This window comes from Sitophilus oryzae, unplaced genomic scaffold (assembly GCF_002938485.1).
Source record: "Sitophilus oryzae breed Bouriz unplaced genomic scaffold, Soryzae_2.0 scaffold_379_pilon_pilon, whole genome shotgun sequence".
Classification (NCBI taxonomy): Eukaryota; Metazoa; Arthropoda; class Insecta; order Coleoptera; family Curculionidae; genus Sitophilus; species Sitophilus oryzae.
The window spans coordinates 936,704-951,190 of NW_022146950.1; the positions used below are offsets into that span (position 1 = coordinate 936,704).

Here is a 14,487-nt window from a genome sequence, read left to right on the forward strand (position 1 = left end):
TAGATAAAGTGTATTAGTAGTAAAGAGTGGATCTTTGGTATTAATACTGGTAGGCGCATTCAACCGCGTAGTAAATAAACTCAATTTTGACCATAGATTTTAACTCGCATATGAAACCCGATATCCGATATCACCTGTCCTGTAATTATTGTGATCTGTGGTCCTCTATTTTTTCGGTTTTCCACTTCCTACTTCCTACTTTCTAATAATTCTTAATTCTGTAGTTCCCCTAATCCTTATTTTTTGTTCTGTGTAATATTTGAAATTCTTTTTCTAATTATTAAGTTTTTTATGTTTTTTTATTTAATTAAAAACATATTAAAAACAACTTGCTGTTTAACATGATAAATAAACTTACAAACACCTTCTATTTCTTAGCCTTACTTTCAGTAAGTAATCAATTAACTGTTTTAGAAATAAGGAATATTTTCGGTGATAAATATTGTATTCCTGGTAAGTATTGAATTAATTAAATGTAATGAAAATTTGTGTAATGATTATGTTGTTGTACCTTTATTTACTTCAGGAAGTGCTTTGGATTTTAGACAAACCGAGTCAATTGTTGAAACAAATAAACAATCTTTAAATTTAGGAGTTTCAATAAATGGTAAGTATTTTTATTTATATAGGGAGGTATGTTAGTATACAGCGGACGATCTATAGACATTTTTGGGAGACCCAAATTCATACAAAATAGGATTTTTTGGACCAAAATCATAATTTTATCGACTTTCAAAAATGGTTCGTCCTAGAAACAACATCATAGGCAGCTCTAAGGGGGGGTCGGAGGTCTCAGGCCCTCCACAGAGCTGTCTCTATTAGTATATAACATCTGTATTTAAATAGTAGATATTATACTGCATTTTATTACTAAATATTTTTATTTTTGAAGATGTAACTAGCCATGTAGATGAAGACAAGTCTGCAATGAGTTCTGTACACGAATTGTCTCAGTATAATAAAATATCATATTCATATGAATTAATTAATGAACAGGTAAATAAATTATATTTATGTATTATAATTTCTTACTTATCAATAAAACTAATGTTTCAGGGTCCTGCACATAGTAAGGTTTTTACATTAGTCTTATATTTAGGTGACGAGCAATATAATGCTGAGGGGAAAAGTCTAAAAACTGCTCAGCGAATAGCAGCTTCTACGGCTTTAAAAAGCACTCAGTATCAACATCCTCCCTTAAAAATTAATGAAAATGAAAAATCTCTCACACCTACAGTTTTGTTAAACAACTTATGTGCTAAACTAGGTCTTGCAGTAAAATATGGTGTGATAACAAATGATATACTGGTCAAGTTTTGTTTGAAATTGTTTTTATTTATATACTGATTGATTTATATTGTGCAGGAAGAGTTGGAATCACATGATGACAGCACAGATACATTTCCTAAGAAGTCATATTTACAAAGATTAAACGACACAGTATACTCTAACGGCTCAATTCATATCCGAAAAGATACTTCTGATAATAAAGGACCATTTACAGTTCAAGTAATGGTAAACGATGTGAAATTTAAAGGCAAAGCTCATACAGTACAAAATGCTAAACACGAAGCAGCTTTAAATGCTTTGAAATATTTAAAAGAAAATAAAGATTCTTTTTCATGTTTGAAAGACGATGGTTGTAAGCAACAGAGGCAGGCTGTTGTTAAGTCACCTATTTCTCTGGTTTATGAAGCAGCTCAAAAGCGAAATATGCTAGTTGAATTTGAGATTATTAACGAAGAAGGACCAGCACACAAGAAGTCTTTTACCACAAGATGTACGGCTGGCGATTTAACATCGACCGGTACAGGCAAATCCAAAAAGGAATCTAAAAAATTAGCGGCCGAAAATATTTTACCTAGTCTAAATAAAATTCCTGAAGTAAAGGATGTTAAACAAGTTATAAACTCCAGTAAGAAAAAGGACAAAAGACGTAACAAGAAAAACAAGGTAGTAAAGACGACCTTTGACAAAATTGATAGGATGCTTGATAATGTTATGGAATTTGGGAAAAGTTTATTTAATAAAGCAGAAGATGAGGTAGGTTAATTATATACAGGGTGTTTTAAAATAAGTACAAAGAAACACTATGACAGATTAGAGCAGAGAATGCTTAAAATCCGCCTTAACCACAATGTTTTTCGCCTTTTTTTTTTGCACACTCAATGTATTGTATGGTCGAAAAAATATAGCGCTCAGCCATCTAAGAAGTGATGATTGGCATTCACTTTTGCTATAATTTTACTTTAATTATTTTTAGATAATTTATACAGGGTTCGGCAATAGTGAGTCGGAAATTTGTAGCTCATAGAATAAAAAACTTGTGAATTTTGTTGTGAAGTGCAAACCTAAAGAATGTAGTGAATGTGTATTTCAGGAAAATATTTTAACTTCTATAGGGTGGCTCAAAAAAGTGTGGATGGATTGGAATGATTTTTTTTAAATGGAAAACCTTGTATATTATTGTATATTTGGCTTCCTTTCAGATAATTTTACATAATTCTAAGATATGAGTAAATATATTTAGATAGTTTCTCAGATATTAATAAATAAATAAAAAATAGATATTTTTCAACCTTTCTTAAAAAAATTAATAAATAAATAAAAAATAGATATTTTTCAACCTTTCTTAAAAAAATTATTAAAAATACAAGAACTCTCCTGAAATCAAAACTATATTAGGTATTTACTTTAGATGGTCTGTACTTACTTTACTATAAATATCGTAATCGTAAATCATAGAGGGTGTTCAAAATTCTACGCCAAACTTTCTAAAGTATAAAATATTTTTTTTTTCATTTTTTTATAGAACACCCTGTATGTTATTTTTTCAATAGATGGAGAATTAAAAAAATTAACATTTTTGTATTTAAAGTATTTCTTACTTTATTTTTTACAAAACCAAAGGTTCAAACCCGGTGTTTTGGGTTATAATAATACCTTTTGTGTCTTTATCTCTGGCCTTGTTCTCTGGCCAAACATTTGATTAATCTACACTTATAATGGACCTGATTAAGTTTAAAAATAAGTTATTGTGGTTTGTTTCTTTGAAGTCGTAGACACTGTTTCAATTGCGTGAAAGCTGATATTCTCGGTTTTATATTTCATATGGCATTTTTAAAAAATTTCAAAGTTTTTTATTCTAGGAGCTACAGATGCCCGACACACTATTGCCAGACTCTGTATAAGTATGCCATATTTATCAAATATGTGATATATGTAAAAAAAACAGAAATGATGATCTATCACATAATATAATGCCATTACCATTTTTTTTAATCATGCAGTATATATAATTGATATTTTACTATTCTGTACATATTTTAAGGATTCAACAGATGAGGTAAAGCCAAAAAAGAATAAAAAAGTGGACACAAGATCAGCATCTGATGAGATATTAATCCTTGGCAAAATTTTACAATTAGAGATGCAATACAGTGATTTTTCTGAGAATACAAAACATTATGCACTTTTGGATTTAGGAACTAAACCTTCTTTTGTAAAAAAAGATTTCATGTATTTAAAAACTATGATTAATTCTTTTGTCTGTTTTTTATAGGTTTGTTTAGGTGAAGGTGTAAATAAAAAAAATTCCAGAGATTTGGCTGCCAAACATGGGATTAATGTGTTATATAAGTTAGGTTTGTTAGATAACATTCTTGGAAAATCATCTGATATCAGGTAATTATTCAAAAAATACACCATAAGCATAGGCATAAGTACCGATACCATGACAGACCAACCAGTTGACAGATAAACAAAGCTTTAAACGTCATTTGTCTAGAGATTGGTTGACAACTGACGTTTAAAGCAGTGTTTATCTGTCAACCATAACCTACATTTATTGGCTTGAAATTGGCTATAATGTCATTGATTCAACTTCAGTAGATATTTAGATATTCATGACGCCATTCTTTTCCCATCATATCGTCTTGATTTGCACACACAAACTATTTCTGTGTCTATAAATGGTTATTTAACTCAGCAAAGAACTCAGCTTATATTTTCTCTTACAGCAGTATTTTGGATAAAGAGGAGTCTTATCAAAAATTAATTTTAGAGGTTGTTGATACCAAAGAAGAAAGAAACGAATTATAGTTTTTAGCGTTTAAGTTTTTTAAAAATAAATTGTTTTTGAAGATTGTTTTCTTATTTTTGCTAGTTTTGTTCGGATGTATCGTTATTTTGAAAATATCGATATATCGTTCCCATCCCTACGCATCTCAGTTTACGCGTTTGTTTTGGTACTTTGGTTTCGAAATTTATTTTTATTTGAACCTTTGGTTTGGACCATAGAGGTTAAAATAAATAGTTTGGACTTTGGAATGCTCAACTAAGTTTGATTTTTCTAACATATTAGCAAGTATTTAAGTTTTGTAAGTGCCAAAATGAGCTTGCAGTGGGGAAATTCTCTAAAGTTAGGTAAGTAAAAAATAGTAATTAGTATGTGGTAAAAAAAAATAATTCATTAAATACATTATGATCAGTAATCGAGATTGCTTTGTTTAATGGCACAAACAATTTTGATCGTAGAGTGCTTAGATTATGCCTCAATTGTTTTGAATTTAGAAAATGTGACACATTTTTAATTTATAACCTTTGAACTCTTTTTCAGCCAAACAAATCTCAGCAAAACATTTTAGAAAATACTCGGATGTAAAAATAACAACACATTATACCATTTTCCCTAGGGAAAATGATGCCCGATGGACAGGTGAGTCTACAGGGAATCGTAAAAGTACCATGTGATAAAAATGGTGTCAGAGTAGTTTGGAAAATATGTAAAATCATTTCATTTCCAAGCCATCTTGACGCCGTTTTTTTCGATCGACAGTTATTTATATTCATTATACTTTAATTTAGATAAAGACATGAACAGAGATGTGGATGAGACAGATATATTAATTATTGGAGGAGGTCCTGCCGGTATGAGTGCTGCGATTCGAGCAAAACAGCTTGCTGAAGCAGATGGGAAGGAATTAAAAGTATGTAAAAATATCTTTTAAGAATAAGATATATATTTTCGAATCGTATTTTAGGTGACTGTGGTGGAAAAAGCCTCGCAAGTAGGTGGTCATATATTGTCGGGAGCTGTTTTACAGCCCACGGCATTGAATGAGCTCATTCCCAACTGGAAAGAAAAAAACGCTCCTCTAAATACACCTGTAACGGAGGACAAGTTTGCTTTTCTAACAAGCAGTGGTCGTGTTCCTGTACCTGTTCTGCCTGGTAACTAGCATTAAAATAAACGGTATTTTTATGTGGGTTTATTTCTAATTCTTTTTTCAGGCACCCCCATGTATAATCATGGAAATTACATTGTTAGGTTAGGACATGTCGTACAGTGGTTAGGGGAACAGGCTGAAGAGATGGGTGTAGATATATACCCAGGCATTGCTGCATCCGAGATACTGTATCACCAAGATGGCAGTGTAAAAGGTAGTAATATATTCTAGATGTTGTTAAGAAGTTAAATAGAAACGTTTGTGCGCTATGTGCGCGTATTTGAAGTGAAACTTCTTGCTAACAGCTTTTAAATTAAAGGATGTGAAGGACATATTTGAAAAAGTGTAGTTTGAAATGTTGAAAAAGTAATAAATTTAAATGTTTTCTACATGTAACAACTAGTTTTTTACGTGTAACAAATAGGTTTATACGTGTAAAATAAAAAAATAATTAACAATTTGATTCATTTTCACAAAATTTGTGTTAAGAGCTTGAACTCACTGACGACCAGGTCGCAACGACCTGGCCTGGGAGAAATGTTATAATATCCGAGTTAACTAAAAAGCGAAGTTGCTATTCGTGAGCTTATTAAATGTTCTAATATTAAATGATGCATTTAAAATATTCTTGGATTTTTCGTTAATAAATACGGGTGTGGTAAATGGAGTAAGTAAAATCTCCAACCCCGACTACACGATAACGTCGTTATTTTCGTGTTTTTCAAATTCGCGATGCTTGCTATCCCATCAGTCGTTTCATAACAGAATATTTCTACATCCTACGTCTATCTAATTTAATATGTGTAGAGTGAGACATGTAACTCGTGAGATCTTCAGCATTATATCAATAAAGGGCCGAACAAATAGCATTGTGTACGCGCGACCGACAAAAAGAGAGATATTCTGTTTCTTTTTTCTACTGATATGGACTTCTACTGATGGCTCTTATCGACTTTGGAAGTAAACATATTAGGGCTAGCGTAAAAAAAGGTCGTCAGACACTGGCTCTAAATATAAGCAGGTAGAAAGTTTAGCTTCCAGATATTTCAATGTTTACAATATAAATTCCTCTTTTTTATTGTTACTGAGAATCTTCAACAGTAAATACTTCTATTTTTATGAATGTTTAAGTTCTTTTTACTCTTAATTTTTTTTAAAAATATGTACCTAGTAGAAATATAGTTTAATGGACCCTATTCGAAAAACGTTAAATTAAATATAATATTCATCATTGGTTGCTGTTCCGGTTTTTACACTGTTTCATTATGCCTCTCTGCTTATCTCCGCTCATCCCTGATAAAGTTATATTTTCACTTTTTTTATATAATTTTAATTTTTTTAATTCTATTTATTTTTATAATTTAATTTATTTCTATTTTTTATTTCTCTGGCACTTTGTACCATTGTATCGGTTTTTTAATCGCGGTGCGATCCCTTTAGACACACATTTATTAATACTAATATTATTCTGTAAAACTTAATGGGGTCTAATAAAGAAATTTGAATTTGAATTTAAAATACAGTTGCCCTCCTTGTACATTACTACAATACAACTAAAAAACCAATTTAATAAAAAAAAAACAAGTGGTTGTAGAAAAACTTTAAATATGATTTTTTATTTTTTAACATCAAAACTGGAAGGTATAATAACAGGTATCATACCAATCACTAGATTTAAGTTTCCGTTTGATCCAGTCTGTATACTATTTCTTTGGATTTTCTGCACGTGTGCAAAAACTACACTAAAACACTACTTATATCTTATAGAAAATAAAATATTGTGCGTTGAATTTGAGGGATTTCATCTGAAAAATTTTTAATTTAGAAAAAAACCGGCAACAGCGGTAGAAAATAATAATATTTTAGTGCAGTCTACTGGTCGCAACGACCGAACGACGCGACGGCCAGGACGTTAGTATAAGCTGTATCATTTGATTTAATGGTTTTAGAGGTAGCAGCGGACCTGGCCGGTGCGACCTGGTCATCAGTGTGTTCGAGCTCTTATGATGTTTCTTTACTCATTTTTGAAAATCATATCACAACAAGCTGGATCATTGTGTAGCAGAACACTTCCCAATATTTTCTCTGTATTTTTGTCATAGGCATTGCCACTAGCGATGTAGGTATAGCCAAGGACGGTAGCCCGAAAGACACCTTCGAAAGAGGAATGGAACTCCACGCTAAATGTACAATTTTTGCTGAGGGTTGCCACGGTCATCTCACAAAACAAATAATCAACAAGTTTGACCTAAGAAAAAATTCCGAGCATCAAACTTACGGAATAGGTACGGTTATCGCAAAACATTTTCCGATGGACGTCATCAATCATATCGAAATTGACTCGAACTCCTATAAACCTGACTAAATGAAATTCCGGCAAAAATTAAATTTGTTGTATAATTTAAGATACCGAGCAGCTCTACATTTTACTTTATAGAGCAAATGATTGTAACAGGTATTTTATTTAGATTAAAGTTACAAAAATTAGTTTAAACCGAATTTTATTATCGCTATGTTTGTCATATTGTGCAGCAACGTTGTCGTTTATTATTTGACAATTATCATAATGTCAGTCATTATTTTGTATAATATTGTGTTGTTGAATCTTTGTGAGTAATTCTTTTTTTGCCTATTTTTAAAGTTTTATTTTTAATCGTACTTTTAAGCACAAGCAGTTCTTTTAAGAACAAAATTTTCGAGTTTTTGTATTAGTTCAGTCATTGGGGATCAAAAAGGGGCCTGCTTGGAAAAAAGTCCGGAAGTTTTGAAACTGCAGGTTTATAGGTTTTGGGATCCCTAACTAAAATCCATAAAATACATATTTCCAGATTTGCCGCCGGCGCCGCCATCTTGCCAAGATGGCGCCCAAAATCGGTATTTTGTAAATATCTCGAAAACTATGCGTTTTTCGCAAAAATTTGAAGAGAGCGAAATTAAAGAGAATAAAATTTCCTATAAAAAAGGTTATATATAAATACATAATATAGTCGATTTTCCGAAATCAAATGTCGATTAGTGTTCACTAAAACTAGTTTTAGTTTAGTTTCTTCAATTTTGTTATGAAACAGTGGCGTATCATTAATTCGCTCATTAATTTATGAATAATTAATTGTCGTGCTGGACAGCATTCATTGCGAACTTACCACCAGGTTCAGCATCGGTCTAGTTGTACCAAAGATGCCGAAGAATGGAGTTGGAAGAAAACAATAACAGGCATTACTCCAGTCACAACGTTGAAAGATCCAGCTCCAAAATCCCTATTGGCATTTTTATCCTGTAAATGCAAAACCAACAACTATGGTAAAGCTTGCGGATGCAGAAAAGCAGGATTAAAATGTTCAATGATTTGTGCATACTGCAATGGAAAATCCTGTGACAACGTCACTGAAGTGTCACACGACGAATCAGAGGAAGAGGAGTTGGACTTGCCTGTAGATATCCCTCTGGCGGCTGAAGATGAAGAGTTGGACGTATTGAGAGACCACCCTGATGAGCCCAGCACAGCACACACGATCGACTTTGACATCAATGAGCCAGATCCGTCGGACTTGTGCAGATAAGTTAAAGTTTTTAATTTATTTAGTGGAGTAGGCCTCCGGGGAGACCACGTTAAAATAAACGCTCTATGTACTTTACCTCTTGGGTGATGTGGAAACAAGTACACATTTTCAATAATTAAAATTAATTATTCATAGATTAATGAGCGAATTAATTATACGCCACTGTTTTATGACAAAATTGAAAAAACTAAGCTAAAACTAATTTTAGTGAACCCTAATCGACATTTGATTTCGGAAAATCGACTATACATAATATATCATATTTTACGCAAAATTATAAAATTTCCAGGGATTTTGAGCCTAAACAGTTGACTTTAGCGAAAAAATTTTTATAGGAAATTTTATTCTCTTTAATTTTGCTCTCCTCAAATTTTCGCGAAAAACGTATAGTTTTCGAGATATTCCCAAAACACCGATTTTGGGCGCCATCTTGGCAAGATGGCGGCGCCGGCGGCAAGTCTGGGAATGTGCATTTTATGGATTTTAGATAGGGACCCCAAAACCTATAAACCTGCAAAGTTGCAAAACTTCCGGACTTTTTTCCAAGCAAATATCCCCAATGACTGAACTATATTGTATTTCTTGAAATTGTGTTTTGAAAATATGCCGAAGCATTTAAACAGTCGAAGCAAAGAGCTTGTAGCTTCCCTGATAAACTATTTTGAACGAGAACGTGACAATAAAGGTCCTTTATTATTACCCTTGACTGCACATCATAGCACTATCAAAGTCTTTATTAAACACGTTAGTTTCTATTAAATTCTGTGATTATTAGTTTATGCATTAATGCCACCCTCTTACTTGTTATTACCACTTGAGGTGTTGTAAAATGTAACAGAATAACGTAAAAATCTTTAAAAAATATATAATAAATATATTGTTTCCCAATTTTACATTAATATTCATCTCATAAATCAATCACAATCTGGCAGCCTTGTCGCCATCGCTTGTCACTCAAAGTTGATCACGTGCATCGGAAATTATTTTGCGATTACTATATGTAAATATTTACCATATAATTCTTACGGTTCAGTACAAAAATATGTTAATAATAGGTCTAAAAGAACTATGGGAAATTAACCCCTCAAAACATAAACCTGGTCGTGTGGAACATACGATTGGTTGGCCCTTGGACAAAAACACCTACGGAGGGTCGTTTTTATACCACTTAAATGAAGAATCGCCCTTGGTGGCGGTGGGTTTCGTTGTAGGGTTAGACTATACCAACCCTTACCTGAGCCCGTTCAAAGAATTTCAAAGGTTTGTTCAAATATTCCCTTAAGGATTGAATTACAGTGTTTCTTTTTTGCTAGGTTCAAACTTCATCCTTCTGTCAGGCATTATTTTGAGGATGGAAATAGGATATCTTATGGAGCAAGAGCCTTAGTTGAAGGTGGATTCCAAAGCATACCAAAGCTTACGTTTCCAGGGGGGTGTTTAATAGGGTGTGCTGCCGGATTCATTAATCTACCTAAAGTCAAAGGTAATTATAGTCTGTCCAATGACAAGATCCTTGACAGTGATAGATGTGTCTGTCATTTTAATTTCAAAGTAGTTTATTTTATTTTACAAAGAAATAAGTTGGTACAACTAGAACGCATAGCAGGAAATTAATATATTTAAAATTTTACTGATAAGTGATTACTTCAAAATATTGTGAAAAAAAACTGTATAAAACTGAAAAAATGTAATCGAGTTATTTTATTAAAAAACGATATGTGTTTAACACAAAACAAACAAGAACAAAACACCAATTTCCTACTTTCAAGCTTCAAGAAACTTCCCGCATTTATTATTATATTTATCAATATAACTTATGTACAGATACAAATTTGTAATATTCCACAGGAATAAATAAAACAAACTATTTTATTAATAATAACATTTGCCAAATTTTATACCTTAAAGGTTGATTAATTAACTTTAATCTTAATTTTTTTAAACCAGTACCTTTTGACATTATTTTTCTGCAGTATTAAAATCCTTGTATCATACACGAGATGCACTTATCTACGACGAGATGGTATACAAACTTTATTGATGGTAACTTTATTGGTGTATAAGACTTTCCGCCTGGGCACCGAGTATTAACTATAAACTGTGCTCTGGGTCTAGAGTTAATTTTTCCTCGATTTTTCTTCCACTTGGCTTCAAAAGACACAAAACACACGTAATTACACGAATCAAAATGTATCATCTTCCTAAACGCAGATATTTGACATAAGTTGACACAAAATTATAACCTATAATTTGGCAAGACTTTGACAAGCCTCAAAAATCTAAAGGCGAGTTCATACGCATCGGCGTCCGTTTGACGTTCATCGTTCTGTCAAACCAATAAATTGAAACACTTATACTCGTATTTTATTTGATATTGTTTCTAACAGAAGTATCTGTATACTTTAGGTACCCACAATGCGATGAAGAGCGGAATGCTGGCAGCAGAAAGTATATATGAAACGATATTCGGAGAAAAGCAAAAGACTGAGGGCTTTCAACCGTTCAGCTATGAGGATAAATTTAAAAATAGTTGGATTTATAAGGAACTGAAAGCAGTACGGAATATTAGGCCGAGTTTTCACAATCCCCTTGGTTTGTACGGAGGTATAGCATATAGCGGGTTCTCCATTGTGATTGGGGGAAGGGAACCTTGGACGTTCAAGCACGGAGGTATGTAAATTTAGATAATTATTATTAATTTGTGCTTTAAGTATCAATTAGTCCGGTAATAAAGAAGGGATGAGTTGCGGGAAACGATTGAAAATATTTTCTAATATTGCAAAATAAAAGCTGCTGTTATTGTTCATTATTTATAGTTAATCTATAATGATTAAAACATCTATAATAAATAAAATTAATTTAAGTGTTTTTTTTTGTCGAAATTTGAAAATGTCAACCTATAACTTACAGAATGTAGATAATTTAGAAGGTGGCAACATTGTATTCTCTCGAAGTACTGTAAAAAGAAATTTCGGAAACTGAACAAGCGGCACTCAAAAGTTTTTCAATATTTTCTGGTAAATGTTAAGAAATAAAATTTTGAACATTTTTTTTTCGCGAAAAAATCCTCAAATCGTGTTTCTGGTGTTGAAGTATACTACCAGTCAAAATACTTGCACTTATTTCTGGGACACCCTGTATGTATTTAGTATTTAGTCTTAATCATTTCTTCATCTCTACAGGGTCTGGCAAATTAGCGTCGGGAAATGTTTAAGTGCATATCTAAAATATGTACCTACTAGGATGTATTTCAGGAAAATATTTTAATTTTTATGGGGTGGCTCAAAAAAGTGTCAGTGGATCGCGATATTTTTTTTTAAAATGGAACACCCCGTATATTATTGTATTTTTGGCTTCCTTTCAGATCATTTTATATAATCCTAAGATATGAGTAAATAGATTTCGATAGTTTCAGAAATATCAATGAATAAATAAAAAATATGTATTTTTTAGCCTTTCTTAAAAAAAATCATTAAAAATACAAGAACTGTCCTGAAACCAAAACTATATTAGTTATTTACTTTAGATGGTCTGTATTTACTTTACTATAAATATGGTAATCGTAAATCATACAGGGCGTTCAAAATTCTACGCCAAACTTTCTAAAATATAAAACAATTTTATTTCGTTTTTTTTTAAATAACCATCAAAAATGGCTATTCATTTTTTAATTCTCCATCTATTGAAAAAATAATAAGTTTCAGTTAAAAAAAAACAAAGAAAAATTATTTTATTTTTTAGAAAGTTTGGCATAGAATTTTGAACATCCTGTATGATTAACGATTACCATATTTATAGCAAAGTATGAACAGACCATCTAAAGTAAATACCTAATATAGTTTTGATTTCAGAACAGTTCTTGTATTTTTAATATTTTTTTTAAGAAAGGCTGGAAAATATATTTTTTATTTATTTATTAATATCTCTGAAACAAACCATCTAAAGTAAATACCTAATATAGTTTTGATTTCAGAAAAGTTCTTGTATTTTTAATATTTTTTTTAAAAAAAGGCTGGAAAATATATTTTTTATTTATTTATTAATATCTCTGAAACAAATAAAATATATTTACTCATATCTTTGGATTATGTAAAGTGTTCTGGAAGGAAGCCAAAAATGCAATAATATACAGGGTGTTCCATTAAAAAAAATAATCCAGATCCACTCACACTTTTTTAAGTTAAAATATTCTCCTAAAATACATCCTGGTACATACTTTAGGTTTGCACTTAAACAAACTTTTCAAGTTTTTTATTCCAGGAGCTACAGATGCCCGACGCACTTTTGCCGGACCCTGTATAAATATAAGAAAAATTGTTCTTAATGCACAATTTTATTTACTGTTTTAAAATGACCAAATGCTTTGTACCGCAAACTTCTTCTGGGATAGAAACACTGTTAAAATCGACTCCATTTTAAATAAAAATTTTCTTATAGACCCAGACTACAAAAGACTGAAGCCAGCCAAGGATAGCAAGCCAATTGACTACCCTAAGCCAGATGGAAAAATAAGCTTTGATCTTCTAACGTCGGTGGCCCTGACCGGTACAAATCACGAAGCTGATCAACCACCTCATCTCACCTTGAAGGATGACGCGGTACCTGTCAAACACAACCTAGCCGTCTACGATGGTCCCGAGGGACGGTTTTGTCCCGCCGGGGTTTACGAATTCGTACCGCTGGAGACTGGAGGACAAAGACTGCAAATTAACGCCGCGAATTGCATACACTGCAAAACGTGCGATATTAAGGATCCGAGCCAGAATATCAACTGGGTCGTACCGGAAGGTGGTGGGGGCCCGGCTTACAACGGCATGTAATCGTGCTGTTGTAATATTTTAATTAATTGTTATAATTAGGGCTATATATTTATATCTTTTTATAAGCAAAAATCTATTTTTTATTTCTATACAAAATAAAATATTTATTTACATTATTTAAAAACCTAAAATGTTTACTCATTGTTACCTACATTATCCCATCCTTTATTTCTTTTATCCTTTGTCTATTTTTTAATAAAACAATAGAAAAAATGAGATGGCTTCATTTCGGAATTTCAGTACCGCGCCTCTTATTAGGAACCGGGATTTCCTGTTCTTTTTCGGTACTTTCAGTACTGACTAATTTTTGTTCAATGGTGGTGCAGTTCATCAATCAGAAAGCAAGGGATGGTTTTTCAAAGAAAAATGGGTAAAAAATGAGATTTTTAATGAAAATAATATCAAATTATTAAGTAATCAGTCATGAAAAAATAAACATGAAAACAAGTAAAGAAAAAAGTATAGGTAACTTAAATTTCCATCAAACAAAATAAACCAACTTAACTGAGTTTGAGACAAAAGCCCTAAAATATTGAATTAAAAAGCAAATATCTATTAAAACATAACATAATAAATAGTATAGGCAGGGCCGGATCTACCTACGGGCTGTTTGGGCTGCAGCCCAGGGCCCCGAGGTTACAAGGGGCCCCCAGACCCCGCGAAAAACAATAGACCCATAGGTGGGAACTGTTGAATCGTGAAATAAAATTAAAATTCAGGTTAAAAGTTTAAGCCAGACAAGATGGCCTTGCCACTATGATGCTGTCAAAGCCTTAAAAAATAATTATGATGACCAAAAAACAATTTTTTTCGGTGCTTGTGACATTGTCATTTTCTGTCTGAAAAAAATATTAATTTTTTAGTTAATTTTAGTGCTGT

The 14,487-nt window shown here is 32.0% G+C and overlaps 2 protein-coding genes across 3 annotated transcripts; both read left to right on the forward strand.

Annotated features, from left to right (window-relative positions):
• The first annotated feature begins 154 nt into the window (after positions 1-154).
• LOC115885253 (maternal effect protein staufen-like) lies at positions 155-4,148 on the forward strand. Of its 2 annotated transcripts, none has more exons than XM_030904096.1 (8): positions 155-453; positions 527-607; positions 893-996; positions 1,057-1,308; positions 1,366-2,043; positions 3,332-3,502; positions 3,563-3,684; positions 4,020-4,148. In XM_030904096.1, exons 1-8 carry the CDS (start codon positions 342-344, stop codon positions 4,099-4,101), a joined length of 1,602 nt encoding a protein of 533 aa, XP_030759956.1. In that variant the 5' UTR covers positions 155-341; the 3' UTR covers positions 4,102-4,148. The 2 variants fall into 2 exon arrangements, with proteins under 2 accessions (XP_030759956.1, XP_030759957.1); XM_030904097.1 differs by having other exon boundaries at positions 4,023-4,145.
• Positions 4,149-4,256: 108 nt separating this feature from the next.
• LOC115885252 (electron transfer flavoprotein-ubiquinone oxidoreductase, mitochondrial) lies at positions 4,257-13,739 on the forward strand. Its single transcript, XM_030904095.1, has 10 exons — positions 4,257-4,425; positions 4,619-4,717; positions 4,867-4,988; positions 5,043-5,232; positions 5,293-5,442; positions 7,331-7,513; positions 9,844-10,048; positions 10,102-10,271; positions 11,195-11,458; positions 13,226-13,739. The coding sequence occupies exons 1-10, from the start codon at positions 4,392-4,394 to the stop codon at positions 13,606-13,608; spliced, it is 1,800 nt and encodes a 599-aa protein (XP_030759955.1). The 5' UTR covers positions 4,257-4,391; the 3' UTR covers positions 13,609-13,739.
• The last annotated feature ends 748 nt before the right edge of the window (positions 13,740-14,487 follow it).

Excerpts from the sequence above, each read along its gene's own strand:
- LOC115885253 (XM_030904096.1), top strand. The coding sequence starts at position 342 with ATGATAAATAAACTTACAAACACCTTCTATTTCTTAGCCTTACTTTCA. Across the intron at positions 608-892 it reads TTTAGGAGTTTCAATAAATG|ATGTAACTAGCCATGTAGAT; the intron begins GTAAGTATTTTT and ends TTATTTTTGAAG. Across the intron at positions 997-1,056 it reads ATGAATTAATTAATGAACAG|GGTCCTGCACATAGTAAGGT; the intron begins GTAAATAAATTA and ends CTAATGTTTCAG.
- LOC115885252 (XM_030904095.1), top strand. The coding sequence starts at position 4,392 with ATGAGCTTGCAGTGGGGAAATTCTCTAAAGTTAG. Across the intron at positions 10,049-10,101 it reads CCGTTCAAAGAATTTCAAAG|GTTCAAACTTCATCCTTCTG; the intron begins GTTTGTTCAAAT and ends CTTTTTTGCTAG. Across the intron at positions 11,459-13,225 it reads TTGGACGTTCAAGCACGGAG|ACCCAGACTACAAAAGACTG; the intron begins GTATGTAAATTT and ends ATTTTCTTATAG.